Here is a 21,105-nt window from a genome sequence, read left to right as displayed (position 1 = left end):
TGCCTGGCACGTAGTAGGTGCTCATTATGTGGGGACTAGTACTGTTATCTGATGAAGCCCCCAGCCCGGTGCCTGGCACATAGTAGGTGTTTAGTATGTGGGGACTAGTACTGTTACCTGATGAAGCCCCCAGCCCGTTGCCTGGCACGTAGTAGGTGTTTAGTATGTGGGGGCTAGTACTGTTATCCGATGAAACCCCCAGCCCGGTGCCTGGCACGCAGTAGGTGCTCAGTATGTGGGGACTAGTACTGTTATCCGATGAAGCCCCCAACCCGGTGCCTGGCACGTAGTAGGTGCCACATAATGGTCTTTTTTTATGTTTAGAGGGTGGTTAGGATGCCCTGCCCATCGTAGGTGCCGAGTAAATGAGATCTGCCGTTGATCTGTGAAGGACTTCGTGTGGTGCCAGGTACACAGTAGGGGCTCCACGCAGAAGAGCTGTCGTCCGTCACGACCTTGGCATGCAGTAGTTGCCTAATTTGGGCTGTGCGCCCTGTGAGGCCCCGAGCCTGGTGCCAGCACAAGGGGTGTCCAGCGAGCAGGCCCTCGTGCTATTACTCTCCAGAGCCCTCGGCATGCTCACTGGCACACAGTAGGTGCTCAGACGTGGGCGCTGTTTTGTCTTCAGCGAGGCCGAGAGGGCGGTCCTAGTGGGAGCCAGCCCTCGGGTGGCCTCCGGAGCCCCCGATTCAAACTGGTGTCCGCCACGTAGGTGTTTTTGCCGTTAACCTACGACGCTCTTTAAAAAAAAAACAAAACCAGCTTTTCTGTTTTAAGTTTACCTGTTTTGAGAGCTAGAAGCAGGGGGCGGAGACAGAGCATCCCAAGCGGCCTCCGCACCGTCAGCGCAGAGCCTGCCGCGAGGCTCAGACCCACGAACTGTGAGACTGTGACCTGAGCCCAAGTCGAGACTCGGATGCTTAAGCGACCGAGCTACCCAGGTGCCCCAAACCTGTGAAGCGCTTCACACTGCCTAGCACACAGTGGGTGCCCAACAGATGGGACCCGTCCTGCTTCTACACTGACCGTGCTATCCCCCTGGCACACAGTAGGTGTTCGCTAAGTACCTCTACCGTTACCCCGTGGCGCCCTTGGCCCGGTGCTTGGCGCGTAGCAGGCGTTCAATAAATAGATGCTTCTACGGCCATCCCGTGCCGCCCTGGCACCTGCCCCGTGTGTGACGGGTGCTTCGCGACCGGGGCTTTTCTTGCGGGTCTGCGCACACCTAGCCACACGCGCGCGCGCACACACACGCGCGTTCCCCGGGGATTGTGGCCGCCCCCTCCCCAGGGCCGCCTGCGCGCCGGGCGGGGGCGGTGCTGAGCGCAGCGTTCTTGGCCAGCCCTCCCGGCCCCTCCCCTCCCCCCACCCGTCCATCTCACCTTTGGTTGACACCCGCCTCTTCTGGGTTCGACTTCTCTTTGGTTTAGTTCTGTTTTGTTTGTTATCATCTTCTGTTTTATTTTCTCTTTCCCATCTTTTGTTTCCCCGCCCCCCTCCCCCCCGCCCCTCCCGCCTCCCCTCCCCGCCCCCACGTTCTCCCCCCTCCAATAGAACCGTCAGCCCCCCCTCAAGACGTTAAATGCGTCAGCACGCGCTCCACGGCCATTTTGGTAAGTTGGCGCCCGCCGCCGCCGGAAACGCACAACGGGGCCCTGGTGAGCTATAGCGTCCGCTACCGACCGCTGGGCTCGGAGGATCCGCAACCCAAGGAGGTGAACGGCATTCCCCCGACCGCCACTCAGATCCTGCTGGAGGCGCTGGACAAGTGGACGGAGTATCGCATCACGACGGTCGCTCACACAGAGGTGGGACCAGGGCCCGAGAGCTCGCCCGTGGTCATCCGCACCGACGAGGACGGTGAGCACCCACCCCGGCCCACCCCCCTCCGCCTCGGCGCAGCCGGGGCTGGCTGGCGGTCAGAAGGTAGCAGCCACAGTGTCGAGGGGCAGGCGTGAGACCGAGAGCCGTCCCGAGGATTCCCGGGCTCCTCGCTCCCGGGATCGTCCGTCCCCGGCCCCTCCGGGCAGTATTTTCGCCCCGAGCCCCGTGCCTGGGAAGGGGAGCGTGGCAGCCCCGCATTTTGGTCCGGCGCTGGCAAAGCCTGGAAGCGGTGCCTGCTCACCGCAAGCTCGCGATGCTCCCTGGCCCCGGAAACCTAGCTTTTAGGCTCCGGGGACGAGCCGGGATCGGCAGTTCCCTCGGGCTGAGCCGTCCCCGCGGGCAAGTGGGTCGGCGGTGGCGTGCCGGGGATGCGGCCGGCTCCTGGGGCACGGACACCGATCTGTAGCCACGGCCGAGCCCCGTGGTGCAGACGTTCCTGCCGTGGCCGACTTCTAGCTAGAAAGTTCGCAGCCGCGGGGTGGGGTGAGGCTCCGGTCTGGGGTCCGCCGGTAGAAGCCGGGGCGCGGGGGGACCTGAAGCAAACAGCCAGTCCAGTAAGACGGCGGCTCCTGGGCGTCGGGAGTCCGGCTTGCCTTCCCGGCCCTGGCCTGCCTGAAAGGTGGGGCCCGCAGCCCCCCTGCGCCCCCCACCCCCCCGTCAGGTGGGGAGGGCTCTCGTGTGGGGCTAGCTGCATACTGGTTGGCACGGGAACGGGCAGCCGGACTGCCTGGGTTCGGGCCCCGGCTTTGCCTCTTCCTCACCCTGCGATCGAGGCCCCAGTTCCCATCTGTAAAATGGGAATAAGAGCCCCTGCCTCGAAGGGTGCTGTTGGGATGGACGAGGCAGTGTGGGTGAAGCCCGGGGAACGGAGCGTGCGGGGCCCGCTCGACTCGTGTGGCCCTGGGCAGGGGGCTTAGGCTCTGGGGGGGGGGGGGGCCCTCGGCTGCCCACCTGTAAGTGGGGCAGACCATCCCAGCTAACCGGCAGCCACTTGGCTCCCTGGCACGGGGCAGCGGTGCTGCCCGGGGCAGGGCCGGGCGCCCCAGTAACGGCCCTGCCCGCCCCTCCCCTGCCCCCGCCAGTGCCCAGCGCGCCGCCGCGGAAGGTGGAGGCGGAGGCGCTCAACGCCACGGCCATCCGCGTGCTGTGGCGCTCGCCCGCGCCCGGCCGGCAGCACGGCCAGATCCGCGGCTACCAGGTCCACTACGTACGCATGGAGGGCGCCGAGGCCCGCGGGCCGCCGCGCATCAAGGACGTCATGCTGGCCGATGCCCAGGTGGGCGGGGCGCCGGGGCGGGGCCGGGGCGGGCGGGGCGCCGGGTGGGCGGGGCGGCCCCCAGACCCTGCGTTCCTGCCTTCTCGCTGCTGCTTCTGTCTCTCTCTCTGGCCACCTGCTCACCTACTCCTCTCTCCCCTGCCGCCTCCTCCCACGCTCAGTGGGAGACAGATGACACAGCCGAATACGTAAGTAGCACCCCTGCTCGGCCATTGCAGTGTTCTCCCGCGGGCCGTGCAGTGACGTGACCCCGTCCCCACCTCCCCTCCCCTGCACTTCCCTGGTAAGAGGGTCTTCCCCCCCTGGGCCCCAGATGCCTACTGGTTACCTCTCGGAGCTGGCAGCCTCGGTTTTGAAGTCAGGCAAATGGGCACAGGAACCCCGCAGGGGTCCCGGACGCAGGGCACAGGACGTGACCCACAGGTTATATATGTCAGCCCTCTTACCTGGATGGCCCCTAGGACCAGGCTCCCCTGCCCGTCCAGCCCGCAGCGCTGCTCCCTGTGGCTCGAGCTGTTCCTGCAGCCCCGACCCACCCCTGCACCCCACAGCCTCCCCGGTTGGACCCAGGCCTGGCAGATCCAGACTGGGCCTCTCTCTCCAACCCAGCCTGACCCTTTTATCACCCTTCCCGGTCTTCTCTGACCTCGAAGTTTCTCTCTGTGGCCAAAGTGTCCACTTGATCGGGGCCCTTGAGTGGCCAGAGGGTCAGTGGGCCCAGGGCAGGAAAGGAGGCCTGCAGTACCCTTTCCACCCCTCCGGGCTTTCTCAGGAGGCCCTGGGCCGGTTGGCATTGCTATGCCTCCTCTCCTCCGTCTGTCTTTCTAGAAGCCCTGACACAGAGGCGCGGGCTCTTAGGAGAGCCCCAAGCCTCATGTGCAATTGATACCCGTCCCACCCCCCAGGGAAGGGAGGGGCGGGGAGTTCCCACCAGGGTTTTGGCCCAGCCCCTCCCACGCACCAACACCCCGGGAGGGGCTGAACGTGAGGCTCAGGGGCAGGAGACCCTCTCTCCGTGCATCCCTGTCCCCCTCCTCGTGCCCCTGACCCGGGGCCGCCCCACAGCTCCCTGGCATGCTGGACCGTGTCTGTGAGTGTGCATGCGTGGGGACGTGGGCACACGTGCAGCCGCGTGAGGGTGGACGCAGATACGTGTGCGGGTTGGAGGACTCCGACGTTTGCCAGAGAAGCATTTACCGAGCACCTACTGTATGTAGATCCCGTGTAGCCAGGGGCTGCTGCAGGTGTGGAGGGGACCGAGACCGACCTGAGCCCGCCCCCCTGGGGGTCACAGTCCAGTGCAGGAGAGGGCCGTTAATACACTTGACCCTTGAACAACGCGGGTTTGGACTGTAGAGGTTCACTTTTATGCAGAATTTGGGGTTTTTGTTTTGGTTTTGGGTTACGTTTTTTTTTTTTTACGAACACACTACAGCGCCATAAATGTATTTTCCCTTCCTCAGATCTCCTGTCTCTTCTTTAACTGCTTTACTCTAACGATACAGTGTAGAACGGGGCACCTGAGTGGCTGAGTCGGTTAAGCGTCCGACTTCGGCTCAGGTCATGATCTCACGGTCCGTGGGTTCGATCCCCGCGTCGGGCTCTGTGCTGACAGCTCAGAGCCTGGAACCTGCTTCCGATTCTGTGTCTCCCTCTCTCTGCCCTTCCCCTGCTTATGCACGTGAGTGCAGGCACTCTCTCAAAAATAAACATTAAAAATATATACAACATCTGGTACATATAACATATAAGGTGTATGGGGCGCCTGGGTGGCTCAGTCGGTTAAGCGTCCGACTTCGGCTCAGGTCGTGAACTCACGGTTTGTGAGTTCGAGCCCCGCCTCGGGCTCTGTGCTGTCAGTGCAGAGCCTGCTTGGGATTCTCCCTCCCTCCCTCTCTCCCTGGCCCTCCCCCGCTTGTACACACTCGCTCTCGCTCAAAATAGATAAACTTTAAAAGAAAAAAAGGATACAAGATGCGTGAAATCGAGTATGTTACCTGTAAGCCTTCTTCTAGTCAACAGGGGGCTGATCGTAGTCGAGTTTTGGGGGAGTCAGAAGTTGTGTGCAGATTTTTGGCTGCACGGGGCGGGAGGGGGGGTGCTGGTCAGCGCCCCTCCCCCCCATGTTGTCCAAGGGTCAACGGTATGTGTCTCGTTAGAAGTCTTGCCGGGGCGGGGTATCGACGGTGATATAGAGGTTTACTCATCAGCTCTCGGGGGCGGGGCAGGGGGGGACAGTCCTGATTTGTAGCTTGTCCCCACTTCTGTGACGTAAATACTGCCCCACCATGTCACCTCCAGGCTCCCTATGAGAGCGGGGTGCCTCATCAACCTGTAGCCCCTCTGCCCCAGGGAGGTGGGAGGAGGGTGGGTGCTCGCAGGTGCCCTCTGGCGGCCGCTGCGGGGCCGGGGGCCAGGACGGAGGTGGGGGGGGGTCAAGGGTGGGAGCCTCGGGTGACTGCGCCCGTCCGGGTGGAAGACGACAGGGTGCTGGGCTGCGTGTGCCCGTTTTAGCACGGACGTGTGACGTGTCGGGGGGTGTGCATGTGCTCGGATGCACGCCTCTGCCCGCGGACCGGCCCCCCCCCCCCCCCCCCCCTTCCTTTCCCCCCCCCCCGCGGGGGGGGGGGGGGGATGGGCAGGGCTGCTCTCAGCCCCGACTGTGTCGCCGACCCCTCCCCGTCCCTGCCCGCAGGAGATGGTCATCACAAACCTGCAGCCCGAGACCGCCTACTCCATCACGGTAGCCGCCTACACCATGAAAGGCGACGGTGCTCGCAGCAAACCTAAGGTGGTGGTGACCAAGGGAGCAGGTACGAGACCCCTGCACGGGCCCCCCGCCCCCAGACCGTCCCGCGGAGTCCTTGAGCTCGTGCGCTGGGCAGCGGGGACAGAGAGCCAAGGTGCGGGGGCTCCCTGGGGAGGGCGTCCGGCCCTGCCACGTCCTAATCCCTGGCTTCCCTGCCCGCTTAGCTCCGGAAAGGTGGAAGCCATTACCAGGCCTCTGTCCCGTCCGGGCTTCTCCGGGGCTGTTCCTTCTGCCTGGATACCCTTCTCCGGGCCAGCTGCTTGCTCCCCGTCCTTAGGTCTTTGATTCGCCCGCCCCTCCTCGGGAAGCCCTCCCCACCCCGCCCCCCGTGCCACAGCCTCGGTCCAGGGCTCCCTTCGGGCACCCCTAGCACCCCCGTGCTGCCCCCGTCACAGCGGTGATGGCCCCGAGTGGGTTGTGGTTGAAAGTTACCGTGCCCATCGTCCCCGCTGCCCGCGACGCCTCTTCTCCGTGCAGCCCTGCCTCAGTTTCCCCCTCCGGCCCCTCCAGGCCCCTACCACCTGTCCCGAGGGACTGTTTTTACCCCAGCCAAAGCTGACGAGGGAGAGGCAGCCGTGTAAGGGGAGAGGGTTCTGGGCGGAAGGCACAGCCCGGGCAAAGGTGTGGGGTGGGGGACGAGTTGGTTGTGTTTCAGGAGTGACGGGTCCCGAGGCCTCCTCCACGCATCCCGCACCCACCCCTTCCCCAGCGACCCTCCCTCTGCCCACATAGCTTGATGTTCCTGGCCCGCGGGACAACCCCTCCCCACGCTCCTGCCAATCCTTGCCCATGCGGTTGGTTCCCTCCGTCTGCCTGGTCTCTGTATCCTTCTGTGTCCAGCACCCTCGTTACCCCTTCCAAGCAGCCTCCCCTGATCGTTTCCTCTTCTCTCAGGGACGTTGCATCACAGAACCCACTACACATGCTGTGGCTGCTCAGAGCACAGTTCCCAAAAGGTCCTGATAAGTCCTGCAGGGAAGAAGCCTGGTTTTATTGAAGATTGTTAAAGTTTATTTGTTTATTTTGAGAGAGACAGAGACCGCGCAAGCGGGAGAGGGACAGAGGGAGAGAGAGAGAGAGAGAGAGAGTCCCAAGCAGGGGTCCCAAGCAGGGTTCCCGCTGCCAGCTGCGGGAGCCTGACACGGGGCTCCGACCCACAAACCGTGAGATCATGACCTGAGCTGAAACCAAGAGTCAGATGCTTAACCTCCTGAGCCAGCCAGGCACCTCAGGGTTGGTTTTCTTTGTAGAGCATCTCTACTGCAGGACTTAGGAGGACCTTGGCGCGTTGCTTGCGAGAACCACGGGGCAAGGGCAGGGTCGTGGACATTGCTGTGTCCCATGGGTGTTAATCCTGTGCCAGCAGGAGGTAAGGGGCAGATCAGTGAGGCACAAGATGACTCACTTCCTAACGAAAAGAAAAGAGAAGCGTCCGAGGGCGTCTTCTGACATCTGTAGATGATTTCCCGCATCAGGTCCCCCGAGTCCCCTGCCTCCTCGCCCGCCCTCCCACTCGCCCGGCACAGTGCCGCCGCAGGGCCTTTGCACAAGCTGCTTCCCTTGCCCGGAACACCGTTTCCGCTGCCACCCTCGGCGGCCCTATGCCCTTGCTCCCAGGCCGGGATGGCCCTGTGGCCCTGACGCTCGCCCTGTCTCCCCGCAGTGCTGGGCCGCCCCACCCTGTCGGTGCAGCAGACCCCCGAGGGCAGCCTGCTGGCACACTGGGAGCCCCCGGCCGGCACCGCTGAGGACCAGGTGCTGGGCTACCGTCTGCAGTTCGGCCGAGAGGACTCCCCCCTGGCCACGCTGGAGTTCCCGCCCACCGAGGACCACTACACGGCGCCGGGTGTGCATAAGGGGGCCACGTACGTGTTCCGGCTGGCGGCCCGCAGCCGAGGAGGCCTGGGCGAGGAGGCGGCCGAGGCCCTGAGCATCCCCGAGGACGCGCCCCGCGGCCACCCGCAGATCCTCGAGGCGGCCGGCAACGCCTCGGCCGGCACCGTCCTGCTCCGGTGGCTGCCGCCCGTGCCCGCCGAGCGCAACGGGGCCATCGTCAAGTACACGGTGGCCGTGCGGGAGGCCGGGGCCTTGGGCCCCGCCCGAGAGACCGAGCTGCCGGCAGTGGCCGAGCCGGGCGCCGAGAACGTGCTCACGCTGCAGGGCCTCAAGCCCGACACGGCTTATGACCTCCAAGTTCGGGCCCACACGCGCCAGGGCCCCGGCCCCTACAGCCCCCCCGTCCGCTACCGGACGTTCCTGCGGGACCAAGGTAGGCGCGCGGCGATCCCCGCACCAGAGCCGGACCGGGCCTCGTGCCCACCCCCCCCCCCCCGCTCCCCCCCTCCCCTCCCCCCTCCGCCCCTCCTTCTCTCTTGCAGCCGCGCCGTCTTCCCCGGCAGGGACTTGGGACAGGGCCAGGCAGGGCCAGGCAGGAAGGCCACGGGCACAGGCACAGCGGATGGCAGGGAGCGCCTGGGCCGCCCCACCCCACCCCGCCCCACCGCCCCGCCCCGCCCCACCCCTCCCCGCACTCACGGGGCCTCTCCTCTGCTCTCTCCCACTTGGCTGCTGCCCCGCACAGTCTCGCCCAAGAACTTCAAGGTGAAGATGATCATGAAGACGTCGGTCCTGCTCAGCTGGGAGTTTCCTGACAACTATAACTCACCCACACCTTACAAGGTGCTCACCCCCCCCCCCCCCGCCCCCACCGGCAACAGGCGGCCCAGGCTAGGGGCTGGGGCTTGGCCAGGGCTGGCCGTCGGTCTTGAGTCGCGGCTTGGACCAGGCTGGGGGTTCAGCTGGACTCGGGGCTGAGATCAGGCGAGTGCGAGGATTGAGGCTCAGAAGCTGGGCTTGTCTTGGGACCAGGGCTCAGCTGGCGTGGAGACTCGGTCCGTGGTCAGCACTTAACCTGGGACGGGAGCTCAGTCTGGGGTCAGGGCTCAGCTGGCGTTGAGGGATTGAGGCTCAGTCTGGGATCAGGCTCAATCTGAGGTTAGGGGTTAACAAGGGTGGGGACTCTGCTAGGATTGAGGCTCAGTCTGGGGTCAGGGCTCAGCTGGGATTGAGGATCTGTCTAGCATTGAGTTTTAGCCTGGGGTCGAGGTTCAGTCAGGATTGGGATTAGGGCTCGGTCGGGGCTGGGACTCAGTTGGGATTGAGGGTCTGTCTCGGGTCAGGGCTTAGTCCAGGGTTGAGGCTTCTTCTGGGATCGGTGCTCAGAGTTGGGGTTCAGCTGGGATTATGGCTCAGTCTGGGATCAAGGCTCAGCCAGGGTCAGGGGCTCACCCCAGGCCCCCGCTGAGCTAGCCTTGGCCCACAGATCCAATACAACGGGCTCACACTGGACGTGGATGGCCGTACCACCAAAAAGCTCATCACGCACCTCAAGCCCAACACCTTCTACAACTTTGTGTTGACCAACCGAGGCAGCAGCCTGGGTGGCCTTCAGCAGACGGTCACTGCCTGGACCGCCTTCAACCTGCTCAGTGCCAAGCCCAGCGTGGCCCCCAAGCCCGACTCTGACGGCTTCATCATGGTGTATCTGCCCGACGGCCAGAGCCCCGTGCCTGTCCAGTATGATCCAAACCACCCCAGTGCCCCGAAAGATTCCTCCCACCCCCATTAGCCAGCTTTGTGACCGGGGCCAGGCGCTCGACCTCTCTGTGCTTTGGTTTCCTCGCGTGTCTATAAAACGCGAGTCACAGCAGCCCCCATCTCGCGTGGTTGCCCTGGTACCTCTCATGGGCACCGTCGCTAAAGGCGGTCTTGTGTTTTCTCCTCCGCCATTCCGGATACCAGGAATGAGATCCAACCGGGGTTGAGGGTTCCCAACGGGGAGAGGAGGGCTCAGCTTGGGAAGCAGAGGAGAATTAAGGACTACGGGGACGTTGTGGGTGTGGAAGCTGGGGCTTTGAAGGATGTGTAGGAGTTCAAGAAATAGAACCGGAGTAGGCTTTCGAGGCAGAAGGAACCACCCCTTCAAAAGCCTGGAGGCTTGAGTCAGGACCTAGTCCTGTATGGCTGGGGCTGCAGGGGAGCAGCAGGAGGGAAGACGCAGAGAGCAGGGGCTCCCCCATCCACCTCCAACCAAGGCATCCCTCGGACGCACCCCCGATCCTCCTTCTCCCGACAGGAGTTACTTCATTGTGATGGTGCCGTTGCGTAAGTCTCGCGGTGGCCAGTTCCTGGCCCCTCTGGGTAGCCCGGAAGACATGGATCTGGAGGAGGTGAGGGCCCGGGGCCCAGGCCCGTCCTGCCTCTTGTGTGCCCAGGCGCTGCCGGCCGGGCTCTGAGCCACCCGCGCCTCTGTTCCCGCAGCTCATCCAGGACATCTCACGGCTGCAGAGGCGCAGCCTGCGGCACTCCCGCCAGCTGGAGGCGCCCCGCCCCTACATCGCGGCCCGCTTCTCGGTGCTGCCACCCACCTTCCACCCGGGCGACCAGAAGCAGTACGGCGGCTTTGACAACAGGGGCCTGGAGCCCGGTCACCGATACGTCCTCTTCGTGCTTGCGGTGCTGCAGAAGAGCGAGCCGGTGAGTCCCGAGTGGTGCCTGCCTGCGTCCAGCCTCGCCCTCTGAGCGGGCAGGCCTCGAAGCGACCTCAGCCCCCAGGGCGCTGGCCTCCGAGCCAGACCCCCATCCTCCCGGCCTTCTGTGATCCGGGCTGAAGCAGAGCAGGGGGGAAGGGGAGAGAGCAAAGATTGGCAAGGGCCAGGCCGTGGGGGGGAGGGGGGGGTCCCCGGGGTCAGGGGTCCTCGGGAGCCATCAGAGGCTTTAGAGTAGGGGAGGGAGACAGGTTTGTGTTTGAGGACGACCCACCTGGCCACGAGGCGCGGGACGGGCACTGACGGAGGCCCCTCGCGCCCTGCCCTGTTCCTGCAGACATTTGCGGCCAGCCCCTTCTCAGATCCCTTCCAGCTGGACAACCCGGACCCCCAGCCCATCGTGGACGGCGAGGAGGGCCTCATCTGGGTGATTGGGCCCGTGTTGGCTGTGGTCTTCATCATCTGCATTGTTATCGCCATCTTGCTCTACAAGAAGTGAGCCCCTCGCACTCCCCGCTTGATAGGAGGGAGGGCTTCCTGGAAGAGGAAGGAGGGTCCGGAAGGTCCAGGGAAGGGTTCTCTCGTAGAAGAAACAGAAACGAGAAAACTCCGGCCCAGAGAGGTTAAGCCACCTGGTCAAAGTCACACAGCCTGGGGAAGGGCCGGGGTTCACAGCGGGCTCGTGATTCGGTTCCTCTTAAGGTCCACGCTCCGCTCAGCGGGACGATTTGGGGTGGAGGCCGCCTCTGCCTAGTCTCACAAGGACAGTGAGTGTAGTGACCACACAGGACACGTCTCAGCTTGGAAAGGGAAGGCTGGGACGTTCCTTTTTGTGGCGGGGACCCGAGCAGGAAGCATTAGCCCCGTTTTCCGGAGGAGACCAAGGCTCTGAGGGGTTAAGCAAGCCACCCAGCGTCCCCGAACAGGCCCTTTTTGGCCAGCATGGCCTCACCTGTCTTCTTTTCCCTCCTCCTCACCCGCGTGTGCTTTCGGGAGCAGCAAACCCGACAGGTAAGGGTTGGCCCCATCCTAAGGAGACGTAGGGCAAGTGCTGAGGAGGAGGAACGGGGTGGCACCGTGCCCGTGGGGCGAGGGGACCCTCGGCTGTGCCGGCAGGCTGCGCGCGGTCCCGGGAACCCCAGTCCCACGTGTGCACGGTCCCTTTCCTCCCGGCTGGGTCGCTCACAGCCCCTGTGTTCACACGCGTACGTGTGCGTCTCTGGGCACGCTGGGCACACGCTGGCACGCTCACGGGCTCCTCTGCTTGCTCCCTCGAAGTAAACGCAAGGACTCAGAGCCCCGCACCAAATGCCTCCTGAACAACGCTGACCTCGCCCCCCACCACCCCAAGGACCCCGTGGAAATGAGACGCATTAACTTCCAGACCCCAGGTACGTGCCTCCCGCAGGCGCCAGGATCCTCACCGCCGGGGGCTGTAGCAGAGCGGAGGAGGAAGCAGCCGCCTTGGCGCTCGGCGGCCCCTCCTCTGCCCCTGCTGCGCCCTCCAGCGCAGTTAAGCGCCCGCTGCCCACCTTCCCGCGTGGACCCCAGCTTGGAGATTCCACAGACCGGTTCCCATGACAGCCGAGTGAGGCTTTTAAAAACAAAACGCTGCCTTCCATTGGTGGTCGGGGTCGTCCCTGGGAGCAGAAAGGACACCTAAAACTCAAACCGACCGAAACCCCCTCCTTTCTTCTGGCAGAAAGGGCCATGCTTCCATCCCCACTTCTGGTCTCCGGGCCCCTCAGTGGTGGGTGTTCGGGTTTTTCCGTGGCCTTTGCCCATTCTCCCGTGGGATGTCCCCGTGGCAAGATACAGCGATGGTGCCTCCCCTCCTCCCCCCCCCCCCCTGCCCTGCCTGGCTCCTGTGTGCGGCCCCGCCGCCTGCCGTGCCTCGGGGAGACTGAACGAACCAGGGTCTTGTCCTCGATCGTCTTTACGTGCAGTGACTTTCTCATCTTTTCCCTCTTACTGGGCTCGTGCCGGCTGCTTCTCACCACATAAAGGGTTTTTAACTTAACCGATGGCTGCTGTTCTCCTTCTGGGCTCACAGCATGATTACATCCCCCATCTATGCGCACCCAGTCTCTGCTTCCTGTCGGCCTCCTGCCTCGTATTAACTGTTTCCGACCAAAAGGAGATTTTAGACATCTGTGTTCAACTGATGGCTGCAGTCACTGCTCAGCCTTTTGGCTAAGACAAAGTGTAACTGATGGCTGCAGTCCTCCATAAGGGATCGTGAAGGGTCGCCTGCGGCACCTCTCACGTACCACTTTTCTTCTGTGTCTGGACTGGGTTACATCGGTTTTTCCATTTCCCTCCAGATGTTAATTTTTAACACACGTATTTAACTGACGGCTGCTGTTCTTAAAGCTCACGGCATGGGCCCATATGTCCTTCCCCTGCCCCCAAGCTCCTCCCTCACCATCCTGCCACTCATCTAAAGTCTCTGCTGACCCTAACGGGCACCAAGGCCAGGTTGGTCTGGGGGGATGCGTTAAAAGAGCCTAGGGCCTCAGAATCTTCCCGAGGTCACGGCTAAGAGCCAGGACCGGCTGAAGTCCAGTCAGAGGGGGTACACGGCAGCTGCTGCAGGTTCTCGGGTCGGGGCCCGGGCAGCGTGCGTCCCTCGTCGTTTCAGTTTGCTCTGCCCTTTGCGTCTGTTGGCTGGCCATTGTGCGTGCATCCAGCGGGGGATGGGGGGAGGCGGGGCCCCTGCGTGTTTTCATTTATTTATTGTTTGCTGTTTCTGCAGATTCAGGCCTCAGCAGCCCCCTCAGGGAGCCGGGGTTTCACTTTGAAAGTTAGTTCCTGTGTCTCTCTGTTCTCAGCTTCCTTTCGCGCACCCCCACACCCCCGTTTGTTTTCATCTCTGTCCACCTGTCCTGTGCTGGCTTCTCAAGGGAGTCGGGGGTCTGGTCCGTTGGGCCCGTAGGTTGCTGGTTGTGACTGTGTGTCTGGGGGGGGGGGGGTCCTCCGGCGTGACAGGCAGGGGGATCCACTGGGCAAACGGCCCTCGCTCCTTAGATAAGGGCTCTTGGGGAGCGCCCAGGGCAGCAGCTGTACGTAAGCCCGCCTGGCAGTCTTTTACGTCTGTCCCGGCCTGTAGCTCGGCCTGCCGGGCCCCAGGAGAGGAGAGGGGTCGTGCAGACGCAGACACTGGGGAGAAAGAGCCAGGCCCCCGCCCCGTTCCCTCCAGCAACCCCTCCCGCCGAAGGGTCACCACCATTCCATGTGCCAGATGAGGAAATGAGCCCCCGGAGGTCAGGGGCTCACCGCACCTGCTCCAAGCAGCTGCACAGACAGACGGGGACCCCCGAGCGCACACACAGACACACACACACACACACACACACACACACACACACTGCCCCCTGCTCCCCAGTTCCCCAGCTCTGCCCGACAGAAGACGTTGTAGTCCTTCTGATCCCAGAAGGATCTGATCCCAGAAAGGGGTGGCGTCTCCGGCCCCTGCCCTGGGGAACAGTGTCTCCCCAAAGGCCTGGCCAGCCCCGTCTGCTTCTTCCATTTCTGTGTCACTTGCCCGCTTGTTGCCATGAGGCTCCGGGAGCTTGAGGTCCTCCAGGGCGACCCTTCCCCAGCCCCTGCGTCCCCAGCTGGGTTGGGAGCACTGAGATGGGTGGACGGCGTCAGCCGGGGTTGTCAGGCTCGGCTGGAGCTGCTCCTCGAACGACCCCCAGGCCGGGGGTCCTGGCCCCGGCGTGGGCCGACCTGAGCCCTCCCCTCCCCCGCCACTCCCTCTAACCGCGGCTCGTCCATTGCACACTCACACTGTAGAGCCCCCCGCCCCCCGGTCCCCGGGCTGGCTCCCAAGTGACCGGCCCGCACCACGGGGTCTGCTCTCCCCCCAGGCATGCTTAGCCACCCCCCGATCCCCATCGCAGACATGGCGGAGCACACAGACCGCCTCAAGGCCAACGACAGCCTCAAGCTCTCCCAGGAGTATGAGGTGAGCTAGCCCCGCCTCCCCCCCCCCCCCCCCCCCCCCCCCCCAGCGCCCATCCTGACGCCCCCCACCTCCCCTTCCCCTGCAGTCCATTGATCCAGGCCAGCAGTTCACGTGGGAACATTCCAACCTGGAGGTGAACAAGCCCAAAAACCGCTACGCCAACGTCATCGCATACGACCACTCCCGCGTCATCCTGCAGCCCATCGAAGGTAGCGGCCTGGGCCCCGTCCCGCCCTTGCCCGTTCTGAAGTGTGGACGAGCCAGGACACGGAGGGGGAAGCTGAAGCCTGATTCTGGTCATGGCTCCAGCCAGAAGCCACCCGGGTGTTTTAGATACGTACTTAACTGATGGCTGCTGTCCGTAATCGGTTTCCACACGTCCCTCTGTGTCAGTTGTTCTCAATGCCCAGGAAGCATTCACATGCTGGGGGAGAGGGAGCTAGGAGCGTTTCGAGGGTGGACCAGAGACGCCGCTCAGACCCTGCGATGCACAGAACAGCCCCGCCACAGAGAAAGCTGGCCCCCAGTGGTTGTAGCGCTCAGGAGGAGAAACCACAAAATTCATGCTCCGTGGTTTCTTTGGGGAGAGCTTGGGGCAGTCTAGGAGGACTTCCAGGAAGCGGTGGGCCAGAGAGAACCAGCGTAGGAGACGACAGCACCCCTGTTGATCTCTGGCTTCTCCCCGGGCTGTAGGCATTGTGGGTAGCGATTACATCAATGCCAACTATGTGGACGGCTACCGGAGGCAGAACGCGTACATTGCCACACAGGGGCCGCTGCCCGAGACCTTCGGCGACTTCTGGCGCATGGTGTGGGAACAGCGCTCAGCTACCATCGTCATGATGACGCGGCTAGAGGAGAAATCACGGGTGAGGCTGGACCCTGCGGCCCCCGAGCCCCCGGCCAACCCCCGCCCATGCTCATCTCCGTTCTCTTGCCTTCCACAGATCAAGTGTGATCAGTACTGGCCCAACCGGGGCACGGAGACGTATGGCTTCATCCAGGTGACGCTGCTCGACACCATCGAGCTGGCCACGTTCTGCGTTCGGACCTTCTCTTTGCACAAGGTAGGACCCGGGCTGGGGCTGGGGCTGTGGGAGGGGGTGGTGGGGGCGGAAGAGGAAGACTGGAGGCCCCAGCTTCTGCCCTGGGAGCTCCCCAAGAGACACAGAAAACCAGGCATGTCGGCCCAGGCTGACCACATGGTCTTGTAGCCCACTTTGTAGATGGGGAAACTGAGGCTCAGAGGAGGGCACCTCTCCTCTCTAGCCACACCAGAAGAACAAAACCAGCAGAACCCAACTTACCAATGAACCTGTTGTCTCCTTGCCCTCTGGCCTCGCACAGTCTAGGCCTGTGATGGGTGGAAAACAAAGCTAGAAAGTCCCTGCCAGCTGGGGTAGTCAGGACTGGGGCAGAGGGAATCTTTAGACATGTATTTAACTGATGGCTGCTGTCAGTTACATGGTTCCATGTGTCTCTCTATATCAGTTGTTCTCAACTGGGACAGTTTGCCATCTGGAGGGCATTTTTTAATTGTTATTATGGGGAGCGGAGGTGCTACTGGTACCCCAACATTTCCCAGACTCCAGCCAGGTCTTCTGTCAAAACTAAGCACACGTGGTATGTCAGGGCTTGATTTGGGTGCTGAGACACCCCAAGGACCAAGACAGACAAACTGTCTTGCTCTTTCAGAGCTTAAGTCTAGTTGGCAAGGCACTGACAATAAATATGTGAAGTAAGAAATCTTAACACGTAGAAGGAGAAAAATAAAGTATCTGTCGGGAGACCTGGAGATGGTGAGGAAGGGAGCCATGAGGTCTGGGAAAACCGCATTCCTGGCAGAGGCTCAGCCTGTGCAAAGGTCCTGGGGCAGGATCATGCCTGGCATGATGAAGAACCAGTGAGAAGGCCTTATATCATGGCTGTGGCAGAGTGACCGAGGAGGGGAGGGCCGGGAGGGGACCCGGCAGAGAATACAGAGCCTTGGGGAGGACTTGGTCTCTCACCCCAAGGTGGATGGGAGCCCTGGAGGGTGGTAGGCAGAGGAGGGCCAACCTGATTCAGGGGCTCACAAGTGCTCTCTGGGGGCTACTACGGGGAGGACAGACTAGGGCGGTGAGGATTGGAGCGGCGGGACCAGGGCAGAAGGGACTGGACCAGGGAGTATAGATGGAGGCAGAGCCACCAGTCTGGGCTCCTGTGTTGGATGCGTGGTGGGGAGGGGGGGGGGGGCCGCTGGGTCAAGGGCCACTCCTCCTCTGAGTTCTGGCCAGAACACCTGGGAGGAGGGAGCTGCCCCCCGCCGAGATCCGGGGGTGGGTTTGGGGGGAGAGGCGGGGCGCGAAGCTGGCCGCCTCGGCTCGTGCGTCGTGGGCCGCGGTGACGGGCAGTGTCCCCGTGGCCCCCAGAACGGCTCCAGCGAGAAACGCGAGGTACGGCAGTTCCAGTTCACGGCGTGGCCGGACCACGGGGTGCCCGAGTACCCGACGCCATTCCTGGCTTTCCTGCGGAGGGTGAAGGCCTGCAACCCGCCAGACGCGGGCCCCGTGGTCGTGCACTGCAGGTACCCCTGCCCGCCCCCCCCGCCCCCCGCCCCCGGCCCTCCCTCGGGGGCCCCTGACCGCGACGCGTGTCCCCGCAGCGCCGGCGTGGGCCGCACGGGCTGCTTCATCGTCATCGACGCCATGCTGGAGCGGATCAAGCCGGAGAAGACGGTGGACGTGTACGGCCACGTGACCCTCATGCGGTCCCAGCGCAACTATATGGTGCAGACCGAGGACCAGTACAGCTTCATCCACGAGGCCCTGCTGGAGGCCGTGGGCTGCGGCAACACGGAGGTGCCCGCCCGCAGCCTCTACGCCTACATCCAGAAGCTGGCCCAGGTGGAGCCCGGCGAGCACGTCACCGGCATGGAGCTCGAGTTCAAGGTTGGGAGGCGGGACGCCGGCGGGGGCGGCGGGGGCGGCGGGGGCGCCGAGATCGGGATCGGGGCCGCCGTTCGCGCTCCGGCTGGGAAAACACACAGCCCTGCCCGGCCCCGGGGGCCGGAGGCCGCCCCGCCGGTGACCCCGGGCCTCCCGGTCTCCGCAGCGGCTGGCCAACTCCAAAGCCCACACATCCCGCTTCATCAGTGCCAATCTGCCTTGTAACAAGTTCAAGAACCGCCTGGTGAACATCATGCCCTATGAGAGCACACGGGTCTGCCTGCAGCCTATCCGTGGCGTGGAGGGCTCCGACTACATCAACGCCAGCTTCATCGACGGCTACAGGTGCCTCGCCTTCGCCCCGCCCCCAAGGGGCCTCCAGCCTCACAGGGGAAACGGAGCTGGACACAGGCAGGCGCGGCCGAGGGGGAGGGGCTCTTTAGCTGGGTATTTAACCGATGGCTGCTGTCTCCCTCTGTCCTCTCCCGTCGCTGGTTTTCAACCTGGGCGGTTCTGCCGCCCAGGGAAAACCGAGCAGTGCCTGGGGACATGCTGGTCCTAATGGGAGTGGGTGGAGGCCAGGGATGCTGCTGGACGCCACCCACTGCCCAGCCCGGGGAACGACCCAGCCGCAAATGTCAGTGCTGAGGTTGAGACACCCTGGCACAGGGGTGGGGTGTGGCAGCAGAAGTCCCCGCCTGTTCAGAGGCTGGAGGGTGACAGGAAACAACCTGTGCAGACACCCGGAAGGAGTTTCCGGGCACCTGACGAGGTGGGGGAGGTCGGGGGAGGCCCGGCAGCGTCTGGGAGGTGATGCAGCTCCCGAGGCTGGCGGTTTCCCCGGGTGCACAACGGGCTCACGGAGAGGACCGAACAAGACCGACCGGGAGACGGCCCAGTGACCGGTGGGTCCTGAGTCGGCAGGGGCGTGGCAGGGGCGGGCACTGCATCTCACATGCCCCCCACCCCCACACCGCAGGCAGCAGAAGGCCTACATCGCGACGCAGGGGCCGCTGGCGGAGACCACGGAGGATTTCTGGCGTGCGCTGTGGGAGAACAACTCCACCATCGTGGTGATGCTGACCAAGCTGCGGGAGATGGGCAGGGTGAGCGGGGCGGGGCCGCTGGCGGGGCGGGGCCACGGGAGCCGGGGCGCGGCGGGGGCGGGGCCGGGGGCGGGGCGAGGGTGGGGCCAGGGAGCAGGGGTGGGGCCCGAGCTGACCGTCGCCGCCTTCTCAACAGGAAAAATGTCACCAGTACTGGCCTGCCGAGCGCTCCGCCCGCTACCAGTACTTCGTAGTGGATCCGATGGCGGAATACAACATGCCTCAGTATATCCTGCGGGAGTTCAAGGTCACAGACGCCCGGGTGAGTATGGGGAGGGGTGGCTGGGAGGGCCTGGGACCCCGGGCCGGACTCTGCTCAGCACCACCTCGTGAGGTGGAGGCTTCCCTAGTTGGGGGTAGAAGCAAAGGCCCGGGGGTAGGAGTAAGCATTGGGGGTTGGGAGGAGGAAGAGCGGGTCCTCGAGCTGAACGGTCACTCGTACCACCACAAGGGGGAAGAGAGGGCTGTGTCCCGTGCGGGTCCCACAGTCGAGCGTGTGCCGCGCTGCTCCCTAGGGAACAAGGCCCAAGGGGCCGTGCGAGAGGGAGCGAGCGGGGTGTCCCCTGGAAGCAGCAGTCTGTGGAGTTCCGTGTCGCAGCGCTGAAAGCAGGGTGGGGGAGACGTGACAGAGGGTGCGGGGCCGTGGGCTGCGAGCGGCGGGGACGGGGTGGTCCCACCGCAGTGGGGAGGGGCGACGGGGCGTCACGCGGGTAGGGGTGGAAGGGGGCGGGGATTGGCTGGGACGAAGGGGCGGGTCAGTCGAGACGTTGCCAGCGGGTGGCGAAGGCTGATGAACGAACAGCGCGGTTGGTCGCGGCGCTCGGGGCGGGGCGGGGCGGGCCCACGGGGTTGGCGGGACGCGGGACCGGAGAATCGGTGGATGGTGTTGCTGGATGCGGCGAGGGTGGCAGCCGTGGGTGGTGAAGGATGAAAGCAAAAGGCGACGGCGTGGCGTGGGGCTCCCGCTGGACGGGAGGGGACACAGGAGCTCTGGGTGGCGGCTCGTGAGATGGCAGTACTGGACGAGGGGGCTGCTGGAGGGTGGCGTTGGCCGGTGACGGAAGGAGGGGCCGGAGGCCGGCCCCGGGCGGGAAGCCAGCCGTGACCGCTGCCGACCTGAGCGGCGCGGCCGGACCCCCTCCGTTGCAGGACGGGCAGTCCCGGACCGTGCGGCAGTTCCAGTTCACGGACTGGCCGGAACAGGGCGTCCCGAAGTCGGGGGAGGGCTTCATCGACTTCATCGGCCAAGTGCACAAGACCAAGGAACAGTTCGGCCAGGACGGCCCCATCTCCGTCCACTGCAGGTGAGCCGCTGTCCCTCAGGCCCCAGCGCGCCCGCTGCCCGGCTGGGGAAACTGAGGCCCAGCGAGTGCAGCCTCGAGCCCCACCCAGGCGGTCCCGCTGGGGCTGTCTGCGTCCCTGAGGCATCGGGCGGTCACACGGGGTTCGCTCGCGCGGGCCCCTGACCGGCTGTGCCCTCCCCCTCCCTCCCAACAGCGCTGGCGTGGGCAGGACGGGTGTGTTCATCACACTCAGCATCGTGCTAGAGCGCATGCGGTACGAGGGCGTCGTGGACATTTTCCAGACCGTGAAGATGCTGCGAACCCAGAGGCCAGCCATGGTGCAGACAGAGGTGAGGGCGGCGGGCAGGCCTCAGGTTCCTGTTCTGGGAGATGGGGGCAGTCACCTTGCATCCTGGGTCGTCTGGGAAGGTCCTCGGCACCTGTTTGGGGCCGGAAGGGGATTAGTCGGCCCTTTTGACACGAGGATAGACCGAAATCCAGAGCCGGGGGGCAGCTCCCCAAGTCACAGCACGTTCATGGCTCAGCCAGGCCCCGACACAGGCCACGGCCCCCGAAGTCTCCCTGCTCCCCAGATGGGGAAAGCGAGGCCCAGAGCTAGAAGGGACTTCCCTGCGACCGCGTCCCTCAAGACCGTCCCGTCGCTCGGGAGACAGTGCTGGAGTGGGACTCCCAGCCCCGAGGGCACTGTTGCAGGGGGGGAGGGCGTGCGGGGACGGCGCCCAGCCTCCGCCACCGTGCAGAGGTGCGACTTGCCCCTGCTGCAGGAGCCGGGCGCCCGCCTTGCTCCCGAGGGCAGCGGGGAGCCCCGGCAGGCTAAGGAGGTGCAGAGGCGCCGACCTGAGCCGCGGTTCCCTCCCTCCTGCAGGACGAGTACCAGTTCTGTTACCAGGCCGCGCTGGAGTACCTCGGAAGCTTTGACCACTATGCAACCTAACGCCATGGTCGCCGCTGGCCCCGTGCCACCGGCCTGGATGCCTCTGCCCCTGCCGGGTGGGCCCCCGGAGACCTGGACCCCCGGCCGCCAGGGCAGGAGCGGGCAGCGGCCACGTTTCCGCTCGGCCTCCAGGAACGATGCGGCCCCCCGCAGCCTCGCCGGCCCGGCCACCGCCTCCGGCTACTGTCACATTCCTCATTTCCTTCCGATTCTGAACCGAGAGATTCCGGGGTGGGGGGGTGGGGGTAGGTGAGCAAACAGGGGTTCTCCCCGGAACCAGAGGCTGGCAGGGCGGCCAGCTGGAGCCCCGGTCCTACCCCGCCCCCCCCCCCCCCCCCCCCCCCCCCC

At 64.4% G+C, this 21,105-nt stretch overlaps 1 protein-coding gene across 5 annotated transcripts in view; it reads left to right on the top strand.

Annotated features, from left to right (window-relative positions):
- PTPRS (protein tyrosine phosphatase receptor type S) overlaps nucleotides 1-21,094 on the top strand; it is a 64,230-nt gene extending 43,136 nt beyond the window's left edge. For 2 of the 5 annotated variants that reach the window (XM_049639643.1, XM_049639642.1), the window contains exons 11-33: nucleotides 1,555-1,860; nucleotides 2,967-3,160; nucleotides 5,856-5,973; nucleotides 7,633-8,238; nucleotides 8,551-8,648; nucleotides 9,292-9,545; nucleotides 10,105-10,198; nucleotides 10,290-10,505; nucleotides 10,854-11,011; nucleotides 11,795-11,907; nucleotides 13,272-13,319; nucleotides 14,389-14,486; nucleotides 14,572-14,695; nucleotides 15,180-15,355; nucleotides 15,434-15,553; nucleotides 16,898-17,052; nucleotides 17,131-17,416; nucleotides 17,580-17,758; nucleotides 18,393-18,519; nucleotides 18,656-18,781; nucleotides 19,669-19,823; nucleotides 20,017-20,152; nucleotides 20,689-21,094. In XM_049639643.1, coding sequence (XP_049495600.1) covers nucleotides 1,555-1,860; nucleotides 2,967-3,160; nucleotides 5,856-5,973; nucleotides 7,633-8,238; nucleotides 8,551-8,648; nucleotides 9,292-9,545; nucleotides 10,105-10,198; nucleotides 10,290-10,505; nucleotides 10,854-11,011; nucleotides 11,795-11,907; nucleotides 13,272-13,319; nucleotides 14,389-14,486; nucleotides 14,572-14,695; nucleotides 15,180-15,355; nucleotides 15,434-15,553; nucleotides 16,898-17,052; nucleotides 17,131-17,416; nucleotides 17,580-17,758; nucleotides 18,393-18,519; nucleotides 18,656-18,781; nucleotides 19,669-19,823; nucleotides 20,017-20,152; nucleotides 20,689-20,757 — 3,956 coding nt within the window. In that variant the 3' untranslated portion in view covers nucleotides 20,758-21,094. The remainder of the gene's footprint in view (nucleotides 1-1,554; nucleotides 1,861-2,966; nucleotides 3,161-5,855; nucleotides 5,974-7,632; nucleotides 8,239-8,550; nucleotides 8,649-9,291; nucleotides 9,546-10,104; nucleotides 10,199-10,289; nucleotides 10,506-10,853; nucleotides 11,012-11,794; nucleotides 11,908-13,271; nucleotides 13,320-14,388; nucleotides 14,487-14,571; nucleotides 14,696-15,179; nucleotides 15,356-15,433; nucleotides 15,554-16,897; nucleotides 17,053-17,130; nucleotides 17,417-17,579; nucleotides 17,759-18,392; nucleotides 18,520-18,655; nucleotides 18,782-19,668; nucleotides 19,824-20,016; nucleotides 20,153-20,688) is intronic. The other 3 variants (XM_049639645.1, XM_049639646.1, XM_049639644.1) reach the window with 3 other exon arrangements.
- The last annotated feature ends 11 nt before the right edge of the window (nucleotides 21,095-21,105 follow it).

The sequence above is a fragment of the Panthera uncia genome, chromosome A2 (assembly GCF_023721935.1).
Source record: "Panthera uncia isolate 11264 chromosome A2, Puncia_PCG_1.0, whole genome shotgun sequence".
NCBI lineage: Eukaryota > Metazoa > Chordata > Mammalia > Carnivora > Felidae > Panthera > Panthera uncia.
Note: the sequence above shows the minus strand (reverse complement) of the source record. Positions and strands in the feature narration are given on the sequence as shown.